This window comes from Pogoniulus pusillus, chromosome 3 (genome assembly GCF_015220805.1).
Source record: "Pogoniulus pusillus isolate bPogPus1 chromosome 3, bPogPus1.pri, whole genome shotgun sequence".
In the NCBI taxonomy this organism is placed as follows: Eukaryota; Metazoa; Chordata; class Aves; order Piciformes; family Lybiidae; genus Pogoniulus; species Pogoniulus pusillus.
In genome coordinates, this window is record NC_087266.1 from 1,061,890 (window position 1) to 1,084,165 (window position 22,276).

The 22,276-nt window shown below is 56.4% G+C and overlaps 2 protein-coding genes across 2 annotated transcripts in view; one reads left to right on the forward strand and one right to left on the reverse strand.

Moving 5' to 3' along the window:
- Positions 1 to 7,566: 7,566 nt before the first annotated feature.
- The window catches only part of LOC135188828 (retinal guanylyl cyclase 2-like), a 30,045-nt gene continuing 15,335 nt past the window's right edge, over positions 7,567 to 22,276 (reverse strand). Inside the window, 10 exon segments of the mRNA XM_064168534.1 lie at positions 7,567 to 7,801; positions 10,914 to 10,999; positions 11,647 to 11,741; positions 14,641 to 14,739; positions 15,407 to 15,581; positions 16,489 to 16,681; positions 17,602 to 17,765; positions 19,055 to 19,203; positions 20,384 to 20,533; positions 21,512 to 21,668. Coding sequence (XP_064024604.1) covers positions 7,717 to 7,801; positions 10,914 to 10,999; positions 11,647 to 11,741; positions 14,641 to 14,739; positions 15,407 to 15,581; positions 16,489 to 16,681; positions 17,602 to 17,765; positions 19,055 to 19,203; positions 20,384 to 20,533; positions 21,512 to 21,668 — 1,353 coding nt within the window. The 3' untranslated portion in view covers positions 7,567 to 7,716.
- Positions 9,758 to 22,276, forward strand: part of TSKU (tsukushi, small leucine rich proteoglycan) — a 103,822-nt gene continuing 91,303 nt past the window's right edge. Inside the window, exon 1 of the mRNA XM_064168493.1 lies at positions 9,758 to 9,773. The gene's annotated coding sequence lies outside the window, so the exon portion shown is untranslated. The remainder of the gene's footprint in view (positions 9,774 to 22,276) is intronic.

Below are 22,276 nucleotides of genomic sequence, written 5' to 3' on the forward strand. Positions count from 1 at the left end.
CTTGGAGCTCTCTGCCAACCTGCTTCATTCTATGGTTCTATTCCCCACTAGGAACCTCCAGCAAATGTTGCAGATGGGCACTGCAGTTTCCTGACCTGACAAGTTCTGCTCATTGCCTTTTCATCCTTTCACTCGTGGTGTGAACTTTAAAACTGCCTGGGGAAGCCATTTCCCCTTGGCTGCTGCTGAAAATATTTGGGCCAGCTGATTTGCTTAGTTCTTTGGATGGAAACTGGTTGGGATGAGCCAAAGAATTTTGAAGTAAGCTGTCAACACCCCAAAAAAAAGCTTTGGGTACTCAACAGCAACAGCTGTGGAAATGCAGGGCACTTGAAGATTGTGTTCATCTGTGCCATGGTCTGGTTGGTTGGGCAGGGCTGGGTGCTAGGTTGGGCTGGATGACCTTGGAGCTCTCTTCCAACCTGCTTGATCCTATGATTCTATGCTTCTAAGGAAGAAGAAAGATGTTATCTCCTCCTGGCATTTCTCAGTCACTGCTGTTGCCTCAGGCCTTGGGAAAAATGACTTTAAGCTCTCAGCCATGTGGGAACTCAGCAATTTGCCCTTTTCCCTGTCTATTCTAATGTGGCCTCTTTACTGTGTTTGCTTTGGGGAGGTGGTGCTTTACTGCAGCAAAACTGCTGTGGGCAGGCTCCTGGGGCAGGTTGTAGAGTCTCCATCTCTAGGAGCATTCAAACCCTCCTGGATGTGTTCCTGTGTGATAGACTCTGGATAATACTGCTCTAGCAGGGTGGCTGGACAAGATGATGCCAAGCACCAATGCAGGCTGGGCAGTGAGTGGCTGGAGAGCAGCTCTGAGGAGAGGGACTTGGGGGTGCTGCTGGAGGAGAAGCTCAGCAGGAGCCAGCAGTGTGCACTTGCAGCCCAGAAAGCCAAGCAGAGCCTGGGCTGCAGCAGCAGCAGTGTGGCCAGCAGGGCCAGGGAGGGGATTCTCCCCCTCTGCTCTGCCCTGCTGAGACCCCACCTGGAGTCCTGCATCCAGCTCTGGAGCCCCTGGGACAAGAGGGCTGTGGAGATGCTGGAGAGTGTCCAGAGCAGGGCCAGGAGGATGCTGAGAGGCTGCAGCAGCTCTGCTGTGAGCACAGCCTGAAAGAGTTGGGGCTGTGCAGGCTGGAGCAGAGGAGGCTCCCAGGGGACCTTCTTGTGGCCTTCCAGCATCTGAAGGGGGCTCCAAAAAAGCTGGGGAGGGACTTCGGGATGCAGCCTAGGAGATGGCTGATCCAAGCAAAAATTGGTGACACCTTTCTGGTGGCTGAGTCACTCATTGCCATGTGCTGGGAGGAGAGAGGACAACTGATTGATGCATTCTCTGCCTGCCCTCTTGTGGTGAGTGGCTGCTGATGATCTGGTGGATGGCTTCAGAGCACACCTACCTGTTTATACAGTGTTAGAACCAATCAGGGTTGGAAGGGACCACAAGGAGCAGCCAGTGCCAACCCCCTGCCATGCCCAGGGACACCCTACCCTAGAGCAGGCTGCACACAGCCTCAGCCAGCCTGGCCTCAAACACCTCCAGCCATGGGGCCTCAACCACCTCCCTGGGCAACCCACTCCAGCCTCTCACCACTCTCCTGCTCAACAACTTCCTCCTCACCTCCAGACTCACTCTCCCCACCTCCACCTTTGCTCCATTCCCCCCACTCCTGACACTCCCTCACACCCTCCAAAGTCCCTCCCCAGCTTTTCTGGAGCCCCCTTCAGATGCTGGAAGGCCACAAGAAGGTCCCCTGGGAGCCTCCTCTGCTCCAGCCTGCACAGCCCCAACTCTTTCAGGCTGTGCTCACAGCAGAGCTGCTGCAGCCTCTCAGCATCCTCCTGGCCCTGCTCTGGACACTCTCCAGCATCTCCACAGCCCTCCTGTAATAATGGGGCATGGAATTAAGTGTAGGCATAATGTGTAATACATTCAGGCACCTCTGGATGGCCACAGACATAGAGGGCAGAAAATGCTTTCACCAGATCATAGAAACACAGAATTGTTTTGGTTCAGAAGGTTGTGCCTTAAGCCTGCCCCTCATGGCTGCCAGTGACCGTAAATCACTGCCTTTGTCAGGTCTTGGAATTGCTGAAGGCTTTCCACTCTCACCCCGATTTTGGTAGAAAGTGATTGGCACTGGAATGGGCTGCCCAGGGAGGTGGTGGAGTGGCTGTGGCTGGAGGTGTTGCAGCCAAGCCTGGCTGGGGCACTTAGTGCCATGGTCTGGTTGGTTGGGCAGGGCTGGGTGCTAGGTTGGGCTGGCTGAGCCTGGAGCTCTCTGCCAACCTGCTTGGTTCTCTGTTTCTCTCTGTACAAGCTCTTGGAACAGTTCACACTTCCCTCTTGTCCTGACTGTGTTGCACTCCAGACAGCTGCAGAGTAACCTCAGTGACTGCTCTGCATGAACAAACTTTAGCACCTCTCAGGGTCCCTCTGGAGCTGTCTGTGTGCTGATGTTTGGGCAGCCAGGGTTGCAGATTTGGCTGTGCAGAGCATCCCCTCCTCAGGGAGCCCACACAAGTAGGTTACACAAAAGCTTTCCTTCCAGCAGCGTTCCCGGGACACGGTGCCAAGATTTCATGGGAGGCTCAACACAAGGATTGGCAGGGAATGCTCTGCTCCTGCACTGCTTCCTTACTGCAGGCAGCTCTGAGACACACGAGAAGTGCTCAGAGCCAAAGCTGAGCTTCTTGCAAAGCCTAAAGTGTTCAGATGAAGAATTTCAGGGTTAGGCTTTAAAGCAGTAAGGCAGCAGGGCAGAGCTCACAGCCAGAGAGAGTGGCTGAGACACCTGGGGTTGGTTACTCTGGAGTAAAGGAAGCTGAGGGGAGACTTTCTTGCTCTCTACAACCTTCTGAAAGGTGGTCCTGGTGAGGTGGGGGTCAGTCCCTTCTCCCCAGTGGTAAGATGAGAATAAGTGGTAAGAGGTGGAGTCTCCCTCCCTGGAGGTGTTGCAGCCAAGCCTGGCTGGGACACTTAGTGCCATGGGCTGGTTGGTTGGGCAGGGCTGGAGGAGCTTGGAGCTCTCTTCCAGCCTGGCTGATTCTATGGTCTAGTTGATTGGCCAGGGCTGAGTGCTAGGTTGGGCTGGATGAACTTGAAAGTCTCTTCCAACCTGGTTGACTCTATGAGTTCAAAGAGGGGTGGTGCTGGAGAGGTTTTCCTCAGCTCTTATTGTGGCCTTCACCCAACTGCAGCCCTAAACCTCAGAGCAGCAGAGTCAGAGGATGTTAGGGGTTGGAAGGGACCTGCAGAGATCATCAGGGCCAGCTCCTCTGCCAAGGCATCTCCATGTAGTGAAGCATCTTGGCACTTCCCAATGAGCAGTGTGCTGTGAGGAGTGGAACTGCCTCCTCCAGTCTGGGGAGGTGTAGGCTGGACAGAAGCTAAAAAATATTCCCTGGAAGAGTGGTCAGGCACTGGGACAGGCTGCCCAGGGAGCTGCTGGGCTCACTGTGCCTGCAGGTGCATAAAGGTCACTTAGATACAGTGCTCAGCAGAGGACTTGGCAGAGCAGGCTCAATGGTTGCACCTGAGGGGCTCAGGGGTCTTTTCCAACCTGAATGATTCTGTGATCCACACCTCCTCCTCCCTCACACCCCCCCAGCTCCCTCAGCCTCTCCTCTCAGGGCTGTGCTCCAGGCCCCTCCCCAGCCTTGCTGCCCTGCTCCAAACACCTTCCAGCACCTCAACAGCTCTCTGCAATTCAGGAGCCCACAACTGGACACAGCACTGCAGGGGTGGCCTGAGCAGTGCTGAGCACAGGGGCAGAAGCAGCTCCCTTGTCCTGCTGCCCACACTGCTCCTGAGCCAGCCCAGGATGCCATTGGCTCTGCTGCCCACTTGGGCACACTGCTGGCTCACACTGCTCCTGTCTTCCTAGCTGTTTGGACACCCATCCATGCTGTGGCTGCTCCATACTTTACTTGGGAACTTCTGTGTCTCCTCATAGCTGCTCTGCCTGCCTTGCTGCTGGCTTGCTTCTAAACTGGTGGATAGTGGAGTCAAGATGTGAACAAGGGCTCCAGAGCTGCCTCAGCTGCAGAGAGGGCTGCAAAGCAAGCTGAGCAGTCAGCTGAAGGTAAACACACAGACAAGAACCAGACTTTCAGGTGCAGGGGGTAGGTCCCCAAGGATTCTTTATTGCATTTGGTTTTAATTAACTGTCCAAAGTCACATATGAAATATGAACTCCACTCAGTCAGTGCATGCTGTGCACAAACACATCCACAGCTCTCAGCTGACTGCACTGAAGTTCATTCTGCAGCATCAGTGCTAAGACTTTCAGCAATCACATGGTAGGGTCCTCTTGATAGTGGTTCCTGCAGAATGCACTTCACTGCCTCAGAGATCACAGAACCACAGAATGGTTTAGGTTGGAAGGCACCTCCAGAGATCATCCAGTCCAAGCCCCCTGCCAAGGCAGTGTCCCCTAGGGTAGCTCACACAGGAATGCATCCAGGTGGGCTTGGAAAGGCTGCAGAGCAGGAGGCTGCACAACCTCTCTGGGCGGCCTGCTCCAGGGCTCTGCCACCCTCACACCAAAGAAGTTTCTCCTCCTGTTGAGCTGAAACCTTCTCTGTTCCAGTTTGCATCCATTGCTCCTTGGCTGATTGCTGTGCAGCACCCAACAGAGCTTGGCCCCCTCCACCTGACCCCCACCCCTCAGCTCTCTGTGCACATTGCTCAGATCTCCTCTCAGCCTTCTCCTCTCCAGACTAAGCAGCCCCAGGGCTCTCAGGCTCTCTGCAAGGGGAGATGCTCAAGTGCCCCACTCACCCTCCTGGCTCCCTGCTGGACTCTCTCCAGCAGGTCTCTGTCTCTCCTGAACTGAGGAGCCCAAAACTGGACACAACATTGCAGGTGTGGCCTCAGCAGGGCAGAGCAGAGGGGGAGCAGAATCTCCCCACCCTGCTGGCCACACTTTTCCTGCTGCCCCCAGGATGCCCTTGGCTCTGTTGGCCACAAGGGCACATTGCTGCCCATGCAGCACTTGCTGCCCACCAGCACTCCAAGGTGCTTCTGCAGGGAGCTTCTTTCCTGAAAGGCAGCCCCAACCTGTCCTGGTGCCTGTTGTTACTCCACCCCAGGTGCAGGACCCTGCACTTATCCTGGTTGAATTTCAAGTAGTTGTCCTTTGTCCAGGCTCCAGCCTGTCCAGGTCTCACTGGATGGCAGCACAGGCTGATTGGGCATCAGCTACCCACATCCCCTCCCCATCTTCTGTATCACCAAGTCCACCCAGTGACCACAGTGACCTGTGAAGCCTGCTGCAGACCTACAGCATTTCACAGAACCAGGCAGGGCTGGAAGGGGCCACAAGGAGCAGGCAGTGCCAACCCCCTGCCATGCCCAGGGACACCCTACCCTAGAGCAGGCTGCACACAGCCTCAGCCAGCCTGGCCTCAAACACCTCCAGCCATGGGGCCTCAACCACCTCCCTGGGCAACCCAGTCCAGCCTCTCACCACTCTCCTGCTCAACACGACCTGGGTGAGGCACTTAGTGCCATGGTCTGGTTGACTGGATGAGCTTGGAGGTCTCTTCCAACCTGGTTGATTCTATGATTCAAGGCTAGTTTGAACCTATCCACCTCCAGCTTTGCTCCTTTTACAGCTTCCAGCCCACATCATCCTCACTGCAACATGCAAAGAGTGGCTCTAGGAGCCTAACAAGCAGCAAAGAGCCTGACATGGTAATCAGAAATAGAACAGGAAGGACTCTCATGAGCAAACTTCACCCTAGCTCCACAGAACTATGCCAGGAAAACGTAAATAGGCTTCCTGGATTCCTAACAGCAGAGGTTATCACACTCAGGGATGAGTTCTTGGCCTCTCCCTGCTGAAGTTAAGAGGGAAAAAACCCCACCAAACTCCACTGGCTTCACAGAATCGTGCAGGGGGTGCTGAAGCTGTCAGCAATTAGACCTCTGCTGCTCTGTTCTCCCTTCCCACAGATTGACCATTTGATTTTATTTCACGTTTAAAATGAATTCAAGGAATGTTGTTTGGGTTAGGAGACTCCAGGCTGAAAGAGAAGCCAAAAGCAGTGTGCAAAAGGGCAGGCTGAAATCCTCTGCTGGAAATTGGCTCCAGCTGGAAAATTCAGGGTTTGGCTGCTCAGTGCTTTGCTAAGAGAAAGTTGTTTCCTTGGGCTCACAACAACCTGTGCTCAAAAGAGTACTTCTGAGTTGCTTGCCCCCAGACTGAAATGGCAGAGGGTCAGGAGGGGAGGGACAGCCTCTTCCCACAGCATCTCTCACACTATCAGCAGCAGTGTGGGCAGCAGGACAAGGGAGGTTCTTGTGCCCCTGTGCTCAGCACTGCTCAGGTCATCCCTTGAGTGCTGTGTCCAGTTGTGGGCTCCTGAATTGCAGAGAGCTGAGGTGCTGGAAGGTGTTTGGAGCAGGGCAGCAAGGCTGGGGAGGGGCCTGGAGCACAGCCCTGTGAGGAGAGGCTGAGGGAGCTGGGGGTGTGCAGCCTGCAGCAGAGGAGGCTCAGGGCAGAGCTCATTGCTGCCTGCAGCTGCCTGCAGGGAGGCTGTAGCCAGGTGGGGTTGGGCTCTGCTGCCAGGCAAGCAGCAAGAGAAGGGGACAGAGTCTGAAGCTGTGGCAGGGCAGGTCTAGGCTGGATGTTGTTAGGAAGCTGCTGGCAGAGAGAGTGATTGGCATTGGAATGGGCTGCCCAGGGAGGTGGTGGAGTGGCTGTGGCTGGAGGTGTTGCAGCCAAGCCTGGCTGGGGCACTTAGTGCCATGGTCTGGTTGGTTGGGCAGGGCTGGGTGCTAGGTTGGGCTGGGTGTGCTTGGAGCTCTCTGCCAGCCTGTTTGGTTCTATGACAGAAGTTGCCATAGGTTATGGAGTCTTCTTTTCTGGAGTCTCTCAAAGCCAGCCTGGATATGTTCCTGTGTGGCCTGCCATAAGAGATGCTACTTTCGGCAGGAGGGTGGCACTCACTGATCTCTGGAGGTCCCTTCCAATCCCTAAAATTCTGTGGTCCTGTGGAGTTCTCTTCTGAGTTTTACTCTTATAACATGAAGCAGGTCAATCCCTCTGCAGTCAGCAGGAGCATCCTCAACTAGATCAGGTTGCCCAGAGCCCTGTTGAGCCCCACTTTGAATATCTCCAGGGATGGGGCCTCAGCCACCTCCCTGAGCAGCCTGTGCCAGTGTTCCACTGCACTCATGCTCAAGAACTTGTTCCTGACATCCACCCTAAACCTGCTCTGCCCCAGTTTAAAGCCTTTGCCTCTCGTCCTGTCACTGCAAGCCTTTGCAAACAGTCTCTCTCTCCATCCTGCTCATAGCCCCCTTCATGCCCTGGCAGGCTGCTCGTAGGTCTCCCTGGAGCCTTCTCTTCTCCAGGCTTAACACCTCCAGCTCCCTCAGCCTGTCCTAGTAGCAGAGCTGCTCCCCCTGCCCTGATCATTTTCATGACCTTCTCCATCCAGGTCACGAATGTGATAGGAATGGACTCAACAAGGCTGCTGCTGTGTTTGCTGCTGTTCCAATCACCTTGGGATTGAGACACTTGAAAAGGATAATTCACAGCTTTTACAAAAAAAAACCCATAAACGACAAACCAAACCCAACCCCCACCCAAAATGCCCCCCAGTGGGATGAGAAAGGAGGCATGACTCTAAGAGCAGCGACGCGGACAAGGCAGGAGCAGCCGCAACGGAGCAGTGCTAGGCTGGGGCTGTCCTGCAGCTGCTACCTGGGCTCTAGGCCTTGTTGCCAAGGACCTTTGCAGCCTTCCTCCTTCTGAGCTCTGCAATTTCTTCCTCAGGTAACCCATGAGCTCTGCACCTGCAGTGAAGATGTAGGCATTAGAGAAAGAACCACTCCAGTCTCGTCTGCAACAGAGAACAGTCTGGGGCTGAGGGAAGGGTCAGAGCCTGCTGGCTTGGAAAAGGAAAGCAGAGACTGGGCCTGGGCCTGCTTTCTAGAACCACATAGCTCAGTCACAAAGGGCCTGGGAGATAGAACCACAGAGCCATAGGAGCAGAAAACCTCAGAGCCACAAAAGCACAGAGCCACAAAAGCACAGAGCCACAAAAGCACAGAGCCACAAAAGCACAGAGCCACAAAAGCAGTCAGGGCTGGAAGGGAGCACAAGGAGCAGCCAGTGCCAACCCCCTGCCATGCCCAGGGACACCCTACCCTAGAGCAGGCTGCACACAGCCTCAGCCAGCCTGGCCTCAAACACCTCCAGCCATGGGGCCTCAACCATCTCCCTGGGCAGCCCACTCCAGCCTCTCACCACTCTCCTGCTCAACAACTTCCTCCTCACCTCCAGCCTCACTCTCCACACCTCCACCTTTGCTCCATTCTCCCCACTCCTGACACTCCCTCACACCCTCCAAAGTCCCTCCCCAGCTTTTTTGGAGCCCCCTTCAGCTGCTGGAAGGCCACAAGAAGGTCCCCTGGGAGCCTCCTCTGCTCCAGCCTGCACAGCCCCAACTCTTTCAGGCTGTGCTCACAGCAGAGCTGCTGCAGCCTCTCAGCATCCTCCTGGCCCTGCTCTGGACACTCTCCAGCATCTCCCTGGAGCAGCCCCTCTGGCAGCCAGCCAGCCTGCTTCAAAGCAAGCTGAGTCAGTGGCTTTCATTCCTTTTCTCCTCTTAATCAGCTTTCAGGTGCAAAGCAGAACAAGCAGACAGCTGCTCCTCACTTGCAGCGTGCCCCAGCCATGACCACAGCCACCACCACGATGCTCTTTTTCATGTTTATTATTGTTTTCCCTTCATTTTTCTGTGCCTTTTAGGGGCTCAGAAGCAATCTGGAAAGCAAACACTGATTGCAAAGCAGAGGAAGCATCTGCCCTGACTCAGAGTGATCAAGTATGAGGCATGAGGATGCTCTCCTGTCCCCAGAATGACCCTTGCTACAGGTGCTAGGGAGTCTGTTTGGGGACTGCTGTATAACTGCAATGAAGTGAGGGCAGCAAAAGCCTTTCCACTGCTGTTTGCTCCAGAAGCACTTTTATTTCTGATTGAAAACATGCATTGGGTGGGGAAAAAAAAACCCACAGCTCTAAATAGCAGCCTGGGTGGAAATCCTGTCTCCTGCCTCCCCAGAGAAACACACCTGTAGGAAAAGCAACACTAGAGACTCCCTGCTGCTCCTCTTCCACCTTGCTAGGCTGCTCCACCAAGCAAGGAGAGAGCTGGACTGGGTAGAAGAACCATGGAAGTATCTGGGCTGGAAAAGGCCTCCACAGGTCCATCCAGTCCCCCCCTCCCTGCAGTCAGGAGGGCAGGCCTGGGGATGCTGTGGGGCTCATGGTGTGGAGGGGCTGGACTGGGTCTAGAGCAGAGCAACAAAGCTGGGGAAGGGCCTAAAGAACAAAGCAGATGAGGAGAGTCTGAGGGAGGTGGGGATGAGGAGAAGTAGAGTGAGAAACCATGAGTGATATTAAAGTGAGTACCAGCTTCTTATCCTACCTAAACTGGGGGGCCCAACAGGCCCCCCAGCCTTTAATGCCCTTCACCATTCACCAGGTGCACACCCTGGGGACTCACCAGTGACCAGAGGAGGATCTCTCCACCCAAGGGCACAGCTTAGGGCTCTGCCCTCCCTGGGGGGAGGATTTAAAGGGTGGGTGGGCAGGGAGGGCAAAGTGGTCACACCTGGGGAGGGGAGGAGACTCCAATAAAACCCAGGGGCTGGGGGCTTTGGGAGCTGGGGCTGCTTAGCCTGGAAGAGAGAAGACCTCATTGCTGCCTACAGCTACCCAAAGAGAGATCAAGGAGAGGTTGGTGCTGAGCTCTTCTCACAGGTAACTGGGGACAGAACAAGGGGGAATGGCCTCAAGCTGAGACTGGGTAGATTTAGATTGGACATTAGGAGAAGGTTTATCACTGAGAGAGCAGCCAGGGACTGGAGTGAGCTGCCCAGGGAGGTGCTGGAGTCACCCAGCCTGGGTGTGTTTCAGGGTGGCTTGGATGTGGTGCTTGGGGCTGTGGTTTAAGGTGAGCCTTGCAGAGTGTGGCTCTAGGTTGGACTTGGTGATGCTGAGAGGCTTTTCAGCCTGCCTGTGTCTGTGGTTCTGTGATCAGGCTGCCCAGAGCTTGGCCAAGTTTCTCTTTGAATATGTCCCTGGGCCACAACTACCTCCCTGGGCAGCTTGTTCCAGTGTTTCACCACCCTCAGAGTAAGGAACTTGTGCCTAGCATCCAATCTCCATCTGCTCTGCTCAAGTTTGCAGCCATTGCCTCTCATCCTGTCCCTGCAGCCCTTTGCACACAGTCTCTCTGCAGCTTTCCTGTAGCCCCTCCAGGTCCTGGTAGGCTGCTCTTAGGTCTCCCCAGAGCCTTCTTTTCCCCAGACTGAACACCCCCAGCTCCCCCAGTCTGTCTTCATAGCAGAGCTGATCCAGCCCCATGAGCATTTTTATGCCTCCATCTCTGGACCCACTCTAGGCCATAAGAGCATTGAACCATAAAATCAGTCAAGGCTGGAAGGGAGCACAAGGAGCCACCAGTGCCAACCCCCCTGCCATGCCCAGGGACACCCTACCCTAGAGCAGGCTGCACACAGCCTCAGCCAGCCTGGCCTCAAACACCTCCACCAGTTGTGGGCTCCTGAATTGCAGAGAGCTGCTGAGGTGCTGGAAGGTGTTTGGAGCAGGGCAGCAAGGCTGGGGAGGGGCCTGGAGCACAGCCCTGTGAGGAGAGGCTGAGGGAGCTGGGGGTGTGCAGCCTGCAGCAGAGGAGGCTCAGGGCAGAGCTCATTGCTGCCTGCAGCTGCCTGCAGGGAGGCTGGAGCCAGGTGGTGTTGGGCTCCTTGAGCCTCCTCTTCTCCAGGCTAAACAGAATGCCTGGAAGTGTAAATCCCCTAAGGAAAATGGTGTGGACTTTGCAAACAGATGCCAAGGAAAGACAGCTCTGACAAAGATGAGTGATGGAGTCATACTCACCCTGCCTGCATTTCAGGAGGTTTAGGTAAGGGCTTCAGAAAGCCTTTTTTGCCAAGCAGCCAGTATGTGTCTTCCACTCCTTTACCCTGAACAAAACAAATAATGCAGATAAAGAGCAGCCTGGAGCACAGCCCTGTGAGGAGAGGCTGAGGGAGCTGGGGGGGTGCAGCCTGCAGCAGAGGAGGCTCAGGGCAGAGCTGATTGCTGCCTGCAGCTGCCTGCAGGGAGGCTGTAGCCAGGTGGGGTTGGGCTCTGCTGCCAGGCAAGCAGCAAGAGAAGAAGGGGACAGAGTCTGAAGCTGTGGCAGGGCAGGTCTAGGCTGGATGTTGTTAGGAAGTTCCTGGCAGAGAGAGTGATTGGCATTGGAATGGGCTGCCCAGGGAGGTGGTGGAGTGGCTGTGGCTGGAGGTGTTGCAGCCAAGCCTGGCTGGGGCACTTAGTGCCATGGTCTGGTTGGTTGGGCAGGGCTGGGTGCTAGGTTGGGCTGGCTGAGCTTGGAGCTCTCTGCCAGCCTGCTTGATTCTGTGACTGGACTAAAGAGACCCATTTAGACCCAGCTCATCCCATGGTCCTTCAAGAACTGCCTCATGTACCAAAACCACTGCTGGGGTCGATTTGGGCAGGGCCCAGCAGAAGAGATGTGGTTGAAGGCCAAAGCAGCTTGCTTGGAAAACTCCTGGAAGAAGAAGGTTCCCCTGTGAAGAAACACTTCACAGAGCCCAGGTCACCTTACCTGCAGGTCTGTTTTGCCCCTAGGTCTGATTTCATAACCTTCATTCAGACTACGAAGGGTATCCACTGTGCTCTGGCTGAGGTGGATCCTGTAAGCTGGGGATGGGAGACAAAACAGCTGCTGGCTGCCTGCTGGCTGCCTGCCGGCTGCCTGCTGGCTGCCTGCTTGCCTTTATCTTGTCAGGGGTAACTGCTCTAAAGCCTGCAGATGTGCAGCTGGTAGCAGTTGTGTGGTGCCTTTTGTTCCAGAGTACTCCAAATCCCTTCCTTCTCCCCCCACCCCCAGGGTTTGGGTGGGAAGGAGGAGGAGGTGTGGAAACTGCTTTCCCTCCCCAGTCCTGCAGGTCTGCAGGGGGAACAGCAGGAGGCCTTTCCCCAGGTGTGCTGACTCCTGTGGGAGCCTGGGCTGTGCCAGGCTGGGTTTGCATGCCCAGAGTAGGATGGCAAATGGGCACTTGGTCTAAGAAAGCATAAATAGAGCAAGGGAGAAGGTGAGGGGGGTCCTGCCTTGACAGAGCTCCCAACAGGACAGGTTCCTGCTGTGACTGAGTTCTCATTTTGGACTGTCCCTGCTTTTGGACTGAGGGCTGTGTAAATAGGCAGGAGCAGTTTTCCCCTGTCCCTGCTTTGGGACAGCTCCTACCTATTGACACAGCTCTCAGTTTTACTGAGAGAGTTGGGGCTGTGCAGGCTGGAGCAGAGGAGGCTCCCAAGGGACCTTCTTGTGGCCTTCCAGCATCTGAAGGGGGCTCCAAAAAAGCTGGGGAGGGACTTTGGAGGGTGTGAGGGAGTGGCAGGAGTGGGGGGAATGGAGCAAAGGTGGAGGTGTGGAGAGTGAGGCTGGAGGTGAGGAGGAAGTTGTTGAGCAGGAGAGTGGTGAGAGGCTGGACTGGGTTGCCCAGGGAGGTGGTTGAGGCCCCATGGCTGGAGGTGTTTGAGGCCAGGCTGGCTGAGGCTGTGTGCAGCCTGCTCTAGGGTAGGGTGTCCCTGGGCATGGCAGGGGTTGGCACTGGCTGCTCCTTGTGCTCCCTTCCAGCCCTGACTGGTTCTGTGAACCTATCTCCCCCTCTGCTCATGAATAATGATGCTCTGGTGCCCGCAGTGCTCCTGCTGCCTCCTTTCTCCCTGTGACTTCACTTCCAGGGGTTGAAACATGGAAATCCTTTCAGACATCTGTCTTGCCATTAGCAATCTGTTGTCAAAGGATTTTCTCCTTTCAAATGCAATCCTTGCCTCTCAAAATAAGCCAGCCCTCATCACAAGAAAGGTGATTTTCTTTAATCAATAATTAGCCTAATTGCTAGCCTTGATGAGTGCAATCAAAATCACTGGAGCTAGAAATCTGAGGTGGGGTGAAAGAGTGAGCAAGTCCTGATGTGGCATAACTGCTGCACAGCATACAGCTGGCAAGGCCCCAAGTGCTTCATCTCAGACAGTACAGACCTTGTGTGGAGCCAGCACAGGTCTTAGAGCTGCTGAAAAGACACCAAAAGGCAGATCAGAGACCTCAGAGCAGGACGTGGGAGATCCTGCCTCGGGCAACCAACTTATCCTGACCCTCCTGAGCATCAAAGACAACCCTGGCTGCAACCAGGTGGGGCTGGTCTCTTCTCCCAGGCAACCAGGAACAGAACAAGGGGACACAGTTTAAACCATGTGCAGAAAGGAGGCTGGAGCACCTCCCTGCAAGGACAGGCTGAAAGAGTTGGGGTTGTTCAGCCTGGAGCAGAGAAGGCTCCAGGGAGACCTTATTGTAGTCTGCTAGGGTGGTTTAGCCTGCAGAAGAGGAGGCTCAGAGCAGAGCTCATTACTGTCTGCAGCTGCCTGCAGGGAGGCTGCAGCCAGGTGGGGTTGGGCTCTGCTGCCAGTGTGTGCCCCACATCCACTTCTGCCTTGGCCATGATCAGTAGGTGTATTACTTTTGCAATGAGGATGATGAGATGCTGGAACAACTTGCCCAGAGGAGTGCTTTAGGTCCAATCCCTGGAAACATTCAAGCTCAGGCTGAGTGGGACTCTGTGCAACCTGATCTAGTAGCAGATGTGCTTCCCACTGCAGGGGGAGATGGTCTGCCTGCCCCTGGTGGTTCCTTCCAGACCACAGCACTCCACGATCTCACTGTGTCATCTCATTGCTGCCTGCAGGGAGGCTGGAGCCAGGTGGGGTTGGGCTCTGCTGCCAGGCAAGCAGCAAGAGAAGAAGGGGACAGAGTCTGAAGCTGTGGCAGGGCAGGTCTAGGCTGGATGTGGTTAGGAAGTTGCTGGCAGAGAGAGTGATTGGCATTGGAATGGGCTGCCCAGGGAGGTGGTGGAGTGGCTGTGGCTGGAGGTGTTGCAGCCAAGCCTGGCTGGGGCACTTAGTGCCATGGTCTGGTTGGTTGGGCAGGGCTGGGTGCTAGGTTGGGCTGGCTGAGCTTGGAGCTCTCTTCCAGCCTGCCTGATTCTGTGATTTTAGAATCATGGAGTCATAGATTTGTCAGGGCTGGAAGGGACCTCAAGAATCATCCATCTCCAACCCCCCTATCATGGGCAGGGACACCTCACACTAGAGCAGGATGCTCAGATCCAGCCTGACCTTAAAACCTTTCAGTAATGAGGCTTCCAGCACCTCCCTGGGCAGCCTGCTCCAGCCTCTCCCCACCCTTCTGCTGAAGAACTTCTTCCTGACATCCAATCTGCATCTCCCCATTTCCAGCTTTCTTCCATTCCTCCCAGTCCTGTCACTACCTGACAGCCTAAAAAGTCCCTCTCCAGCTTTCTTGTGTCCTCCTTCAGATCCTGGAGGGCTACAATAAGGTCTCCCCAGAGCCTTCTCCTCTTCAGACTGAGCAGCCCCAACTCTATTCCGTTTTACTGCGCAAGAAGAGCTCTGTCCCTGGATTGCAGTTCCCGACTCTGGCACAGTAATTCCCTGCCTCCAGGACCAGGGTGAGCATTTCTTGCTCTCTCTGGAGGAGTTTGCTCTGCCCAGCCCAGGGAGGGTGCCCAATACTCACGCAGGCCTGTGGCCTCCATGCGGGCTGCAGTGTTCACCGTGTCCCCGAAGAGGCAGTACCGGGGCATGGTGAGCCCCACCACACCTGCCACACAGGGCCCTGCAAGACATGGCACCTGCTGAGCCCAGAGGGGCTGCACAGCCCCAGGAGCTCACCAACAGGCAAGCCTCACCTTCTCCCCTCATATTCAGCCTCCCCCCAGGTAGAGACAGAGGAGAAGGCTTCGAGTCTGAGGATCAGCCAGGGCTGGAAGGGAGCACAAGGAGCAGCCAGTGCCAACCCCCTGCCATGCCCAGGGACACCCTACCCTAGAGCAGGCTGCACACAGCCTCAGCCAGCCTGGCCTCAAACACCTCCAGCCATGGGGCCTCAACCACCTCCCTGGGCAACCCAGTCCAGCCTCTCACCACTCTCCTGCTTAACAACTTCCTCCTCACCTCCAGCCTCACTCTCCACACCTCCACCTTTGCTCCATTCCCCCCACTCCTGACACTCCCTCACACCCTCCAAAGTCCCTCCCCAGCTTTTTTGTAGCCCCCTTCAGATGCTGGAAGGCCACAAGAAGGTCCCCTGGGAGCCTCCTCTGCTCCAGCCTGCACAGCCCCAACTCTTTCAGGCTGTGCTCACAGCAGAGCTGCTGCAGCCTCTCAGCATCCTCCTGGCCCTGCTCTGGGCACTCTCCAGCATCTCCACAGCCCTCTTGTCCCAGGGGCTCCAGAGCTGGATGCAGTCAAGTCACTAGGCACAGTCCAGTGGCTCTGCCCACCTGTGTGCAGCCCAATCCGTATCCTGAGGGGGATCTCTGGCATGTGTCCCATCCTGAAGGTCCCCACGGAGCTGAGGATGTCCAGGGCCATGTTTGCTGCCTCGGCCGCGTGCTTGTTCCCGTTCCGCTTCGGGAGCCCCGAGGCAACCATGTAGGCATCACCAATTGTCTCCACCTGGCAAATGCCTTCCATTAGAACTGCATCAGTTTGGGTTCACAACAAAATGCAAAGTTGGGAAAGAGATACAGAATCAAATCACAGCAGTGTTGGACCCACAGTTGTGTCATTGTGCCCAGGTACTCACAGGATCAGTCACAGAACCTGAGAGGTTGGAAGGCACCTCCAGAGATCATCCAGTCCAACCCCCTGCCAGAGCAAGGTTCCCTAGAGTAATCCACAGAGGAATGCATCCAGGTGGGGTTGGGAAGTCTGCAGAGCAGGAGGCTGCACAACCTCTCTGGGCAGCCTGCTCCAGGGCTCTGCCACCCTCACACCAAAGAAGTTTCTCCTCCTGTGGAGCTGAAACCTTCTCTGTTCCAGTTTGCATCCATTGCTCCTTGGCTGATTGCTGCTGAGCACCCAGCAGAGCTTGGCCCCCTCCACCTGACCCCCACCCCTCAGCTCTCTGTGCACATTGCTCAGATCTCCTCTCAGCCTTCTCCTCTCCAGGCTAAGCAGCCCCAGGGCTCTCAGGCTCTCTGCAAGGGGAGATGCTCAAGTCCCCCACTCACCCTCCTGGCTCTCTGCTGGACTCTCCCCAGCAGGTCTCTGTCTCTCCTGAACTGGGGAGCCCAAAACTGGACACAACATTGCAGGTGTGGCCTCAGCAGGGCAGAGTAGAGGGGGAGCAGAATCTCCCCACCCTGCTGGCCACACTTTTCCTGCTGCCCCCCAGGATGCCCTTGACTCTGTTGGCCACAAGGGCACATTGCTGCCCATGCAGCACTTGCTGCCCACCAGCACTCCAAGGTGCTTCTGCAGGGAGCTGCTTTCCTGCAGGGCAGCCCCAACCTGTCCTGGTGCCTGTTGTTACTCCTCCCCAGGTGCAGGACCCTGCACCTGCCCTGACTGAACTCCTCACCTTATAAACATCATGGTTTCCAATGACAGCATCAAACAGAGTGTAAAGGTCGTTCAGAAGGTCAACTACTTCGATGGGTTCACTGAGGGCTGAGATGGTGGTGAAGCCCACGATGTCACTGAAGTAGATGGTCACCTGCTCAAAGTACTCTGGCTCCACAGTGCCACCTGTCTTGAGGGCTTCTGCCACTGACCTGAAATAATAATGCAAGCACAAATGACAGAGTCATAGAATCAGGCAGGCTGGAAGAGAGCTCCAAGCTCAGCCAGCCCAGCCTAGCACCCAGCCCTGCCCAACCAACCAGACCATGGCACTAAGTGCCCCAGCCAGGCTTGGCTGCAACACCTCCAGCCACAGCCACTCCACCACTTCCCTGGGCAGCCCATTCCAATGCCAATCACTCTCTCTGCCAGGAGCTTCCTCCTCACATCCAGCCTGGACCTCCCCAGCACATGGCACAAACCCTTTAGTCAGGGTACAAACCATTTTGGCAGGGAACAAGCTCTTTTGCAACACATGCCCATGAGCTCACAGCATCTTCTGCCATGTTCTTACAATCACAGAACCAGGCAGGGCTGGAAAGGAGCACAAGGAGCAGGCAGTGCCAACCCCCTGCCATGCCCAGGGACACCCTACCCTAGAGCAGGCTGCACACAGCCTCAGCCAGCCTGGCCTCAAACACCTCCAGCCATGGGGCCTCAGCCACCTCCCTGGGCAACCCAGTCCAGCCTCTCACCACTCTCCTGCTCAACAACTTCCTCCTCACCTCCAGCCTCACTCTCCACACCTCCACCTTTGCTCTTCAGTCTGTGCTCACAGCAGAGCTGCTGCAGCCTCTCAGCATCCTCCTGGCCCTGCTCTGGACACTCTCCAGCATCTCCACAGCCCTCCTTTCCCAGGGGCTCCAGAGCTGGATGCAGTGTTCCTACTGATCTTCCAGCAAGCAGGAAGTTCTCCATGGCCACAACAAGTATCAAGTACAGTTGTTTACTGTGATTGGAAGGTGTTTGCCAAAACTGAAGGTCACCTCTACAGCCTTGCTCACTTCAGGGGTGCCAGTTTGGTCCAGCCCAGCAGCAGGGGTGCATTGCCCATGCCAGCAGCAGTACTTACAGGGGGAGCATTTGTGAGAGGAGTTTCTCTGTCTTCTGTTTCTCCACCTCCAGCTGTTCAGTCCGTTCCCTAATTAAATCTTCCAGGTTGCTGGAATACTGCTCGAGCATCCTGAGCATTGAGTCAATGATGTTGCTCTTTTTCTCCTTGTTGATGGTTTTGAACTGGGAAAGCAAACTGGAGAGTTATTTCCCTACCCTTATCACTGGCACAGTTTGAAAAGGAATGAAATGCAAAGCCTTCAAAGAGACTCTGCCAAAGATTGGCTCTGTCAGTGGCAGCAGCCCAGCAGCAGAGGACAAAGGGCAAACCAGAAGGTGGATTTGCACCACTGATTGTGGAAGCTGCTCAGAAGCATCTTGCTTCTCCCTGAACTTTGAGTGAGGTCTCACTGAAGCAGCACTTTCCATGAGATGACATTTATGCTATGCTGATACATGGTCAGAGTCCTGCAGCTGGGTGGAGGCAATGCCAAGCACAACTCCAGGCTGGGCAGTGAGTGCCTGGAGAGCAGCCCTGAGGAGAGGGACTTGGGGGTGCTGCTGGAGGAGAAGCTCAGCAGGAGCCAGCAGTGTGCACTTGCAGCCCAGAAAGCCAAGCAGAGCCTGGGCTGCAGCAGCAGCAGTGTGGCCAGCAGGGCCAGGGAGGGGATTCTCCCCCTCTGCTCTGCTCTGATGAGACCCCAGCTGGAGTCCTGCATCCAGCTCTGGAGCCCCTGGGACAAGAGGGCTGTGGAGATGCTGGAGAGTGTCCAGAGCAGGGCCAGGAGGATGCTGAGAGGCTGCAGCAGCTCTGCTGTGAGCACAGCCTGAAAGAGTTGGGACTGTGCAGGCTGGAGCAGAGGAGGCTCCCAGGGGACCTTCTTGTGGCCTGGACTGCTGCAGTTTATTCTTCCTGCCCAGGTGCAGGACTCTGCACTTGGCCTGCTTGGACCTTGCTTGCTCTCTCAGCACCCCCTGGGCCCTCTCTGCCTGGCTGCTCTCAGCCACTCTGGCCCCAGCCTCTAGTGCTGCTTGGGGTTATTGTGGCCACAGTGCAGAACCCTGCCCTTGGCCTTGTTCAGTCTCATCCCCTTGGCCTCTGCCCACCCATCCAGCCTGGCCAGGTCCCTCTGCAGGGCTCTGCTACCCTCCAACAGCTCCACAGCTGCTCCTAGCTTGGTGCCATCTTTACTCTTGTCAAGGAACCACCTTTTAAATGCTTTACCATGCCAGAAAATATGTTGTCCTGGAGCCACCATCGTGTGCAGCTGTGCAAGCCCCAGGAGGCCACTCAGACAGCTGCAGTGCACAGCTGCAGGTACCAAGCCCCTGTCCAGCTGCACAGCACACAGGGTCTGCCGTGCAGCCCCGGGTCGGGTGTAAGCCAAACAGCACAGACCATGAACCGGCAGCAAAGGCAAGACTGTGGCCACAGCAGCTCCTCACGTGTGGCTGCTGCTGTGCTCACCAACCTGGTCAAACACCTCCTCCAAGGCTGGGCGCCGCTCGGGGGCCTCAGCCCAGCACTGCTTCATCACCTGGATGCACTCCCGCGGGGCCAGCTCCGGGGCCACGCTCGGGCGGCACAGGGGGGGAGGCTGCTTCACCTTCTGTATGATCTCTGGGGCAAAGAGAGGGGTGGGAGCATGCTGTCAGAGGAGGGGCTGGTGGCTGGGCACAGGGACAGGGAGCTTGGCACAGAGTCACACAGCCCTAGAGGTTGGAAGGGACCTCCAGAGATCATCCAGTCCAAGCCCCCTGCCAAAGCAGGGTCCCCTGGGGTAGTTCCTACAGGAATGCATCCAGGTGGGGTTGGGAAGTCTGCAGAGCAGGAGGCTGCACAACCTCTCTGGGCAGCCTGCTCCAGGGCTCTGCCACCCTCACACCAAAGGAGTTTCTCCTCCTGTGGAGCTGAAACCTTCTCTGCTCCAGTTTGCATCCATTGCTCCTTGGCTGATTGCTGTGCAGCACCCACATCAGTGACACTGATGAGGGCACAGAGAGGCTGCTCAGCAAGTTTGCTGCTGACACCAAGCTGGGAGGCTTGGCTGAGACAGCTGCAGGCTGTGCTGCCATCCAGCCAGACCTGGGCAGACAGAGCTGGGCACAGAGGAACCAAAGGAGGTCCAAGAAGGACAAGTGCAGAGTCCTGCACCTGGGGAGGGAGAGCAAATTGCATCAGTCCAGGCTGGGAGGTGACTGCTGGAGAGCAGCCCTGTGCAGAGGGAGCTGGCAGTGCTGGGGGAGAACATCCATGGCACAGCAATGTGCCCTGGGGGCCAAGAGACCAATGGGGTCCTGGGGGGCATTGAGCAGAGAGTGTGCAGCAGGTCCAGGGAGGTTCTCCTGCCCCTCTGCTCTGCCCTGCTGAGACCTCATCTTGAGCATTGCCTTCAGTTTGGGGCTCCCCAGTTGCAGAGGGACAGGGATCTGCTGGAGAGGGTCCAGTGAGGGCTAAAAGGATGAGGAAGGGACTGGAGGGCACTGCCTGGTGAGGAGAGGCTGAGGGCCCTGGGGCTGCTTAGTCTGGAGAAGAGAAAACTCAGAGGAGATTGAATCAATGTCTATAACTATCTGAGGGCTGGGGGTCAGGAGGGGGGGACAGGCTGGACGAGGCCATGAACTGCCCTATCTGGTGCAGAATTGTCCCTGCTCACGGCAGGGAGGTTGGAGTGGATGATCTCTGAGGTCCCTCCCAACAGAAGCCATTCTATGACACTACTGTTTTACCCAAGGGGCTTGGCCAGACACTTTTTGAGCACTCTGTAAAGCCTTAAAGATGCAGAGAAGACGTTGCCTACCTTCAGCTGAGAGCTCTGACATGCAGTATGGTGGGCCCCGAACAACCACTTCTTGCAGGATGATTGCAAAGCTGTAAATGTCCCCTTTGAAGGTGCCCTTTCTGCACGGGCCTGGCTCCCTCAGCAGCTCAGGAGCTGTCCAGAGCAACTCTGCAAAAGCCAACAGCAGCACATTTCTTACACTGCATAGACCCATAGGATCAGGCAGGCTGGCAGAGAGCTCCAAGCTCAGCCAGCCCAACCTAGCACCCAGCCCTGCCCAACCAACCAGACCATGGCACTAAGTGCCCCAGCCAGGCTTGGCTGCAACACCTCCAGCCACAGCCACTCCACCACCTCCCTGGGCAGCCCATTCCAGTGCCAATCACTCTCTCTGCCAACAACTTCCTAACAACATCCAGCCTAGACCTGCCCTGGCACAGTTTCAGACTCTATCCCCTTCTTCTCTTGCTGCTTGCCTGGCAGCAGAGCCCAACCCCACCTGGCTACAGCCTCCCTGCAGGCAGCTGCAGGCAGCAATGAGCTCTGCCCTGAGCCTCCTCTGCTGCAGGCTGCACCCCCCCAGCTCCCTCAGCCTCTCCTCACAGGGCTCTGCTCCAGGCCCCTCCCCAGCCTTGCTGCCCTGCTCCAAACACCTTCCAGCACCTCAACAGCTCTCTGCAATTCAGGAGCCCACAACTGGACACAGCACTCCAGGGGTGGCCTGAGCAGTGCTGAGCACAGGGGCACAAGAACCTCCCTTGTCCTGCTGCCCACACTGCTCCTGAGCCAGCCCAGGATGCCATTGGCTCTGCTGCCCACCTGGGCACTGCTGCCTCAGCTTCAGCTCCTCTCTGCCAGCATCCCCAGCTCCCTCTCTGCCTGGCTGCTCTCAGCCACTCTGGCCTCAGCCTGCAGCACTGCTTGGGGTTGTTGTGGCCATAGTGTAGAACCCTGCCCTTGGCCTTGTTCAGTCTCATCCCCTTGGCCTCTGCCCACCCTCCAGCCCCTGCAGGGCTCTCCCACACTCTGTCCCCAGCCTGTAGCGCTGCTTGGGGTGGCTGCACCATCACTGATCTGCAGTAGCTTTAGGACAATGAAGACAGCAGTGAAGAAGTCTTTGCCACGCTGTGTCCTCCTGGCACTTACCTTCTGGGGCTGGCTGGGTGTGTGGGCACTGCTGTGCCTGCAGGAGCTCGTTGTAGCCATAGTCAGTGACCTTCAGCACGAAGCGTCCGTCCACCACGCAGTTGCGCGACTTGAGGCGCCCGTGGGCAAAGCCCTGCTGGTGCAGGTACCTGAGCCCCTGGGAACACAGGGCAGGCTGAGGCTGCTCCCCAGGAGTGACACCATCCAGCTGCAGACACTGACACCGAGCTCAGCTGTCACCTGAGACTGCAGCAGGCACAGCACTGACTCCCTGCCAAAGGCGTCCTGGTCTGCCCAGGAAAGGTCTCACCAAGGCAGGGTCTCCTCCCTCTCTGCTCTGCCTTGGTGAGGCCTCACTTGGAATGTTGTGCTCAGCTTTGGGATCCCCAGTTCAGGAGGGACAGGGAGGAGGCTCAGAAGAGTCCAGGGGAGGGCTATGAAGATGCTGAGGGGGCTGGAGCAGTGCCCTGTGAGGAGAGGCTGAGGCACCTGGGGCTGTTAGGTCTGGTGATGAGAAGACTGAGAGGGGATCTGATCAATGCAGATCAATACCTGGGGGCTGGGGGTCAAGAGGGAAGGGACAAACTCTGCTCAGCTGTGCCCTGTGACAGGCCAAGGAGCAATGGGTGTAAACTGCAGCACAGGAGGCTTCACCCCAGCGTGAGGAAGAAGTTCTTTACTGTAAGGGTCAGACAGTCCTGGCACAGGCTGCCCAGAGAGGCTGTGGAGTCTCCTCCTCTGGAGACTTCCCAGCCCTGTCTGGGT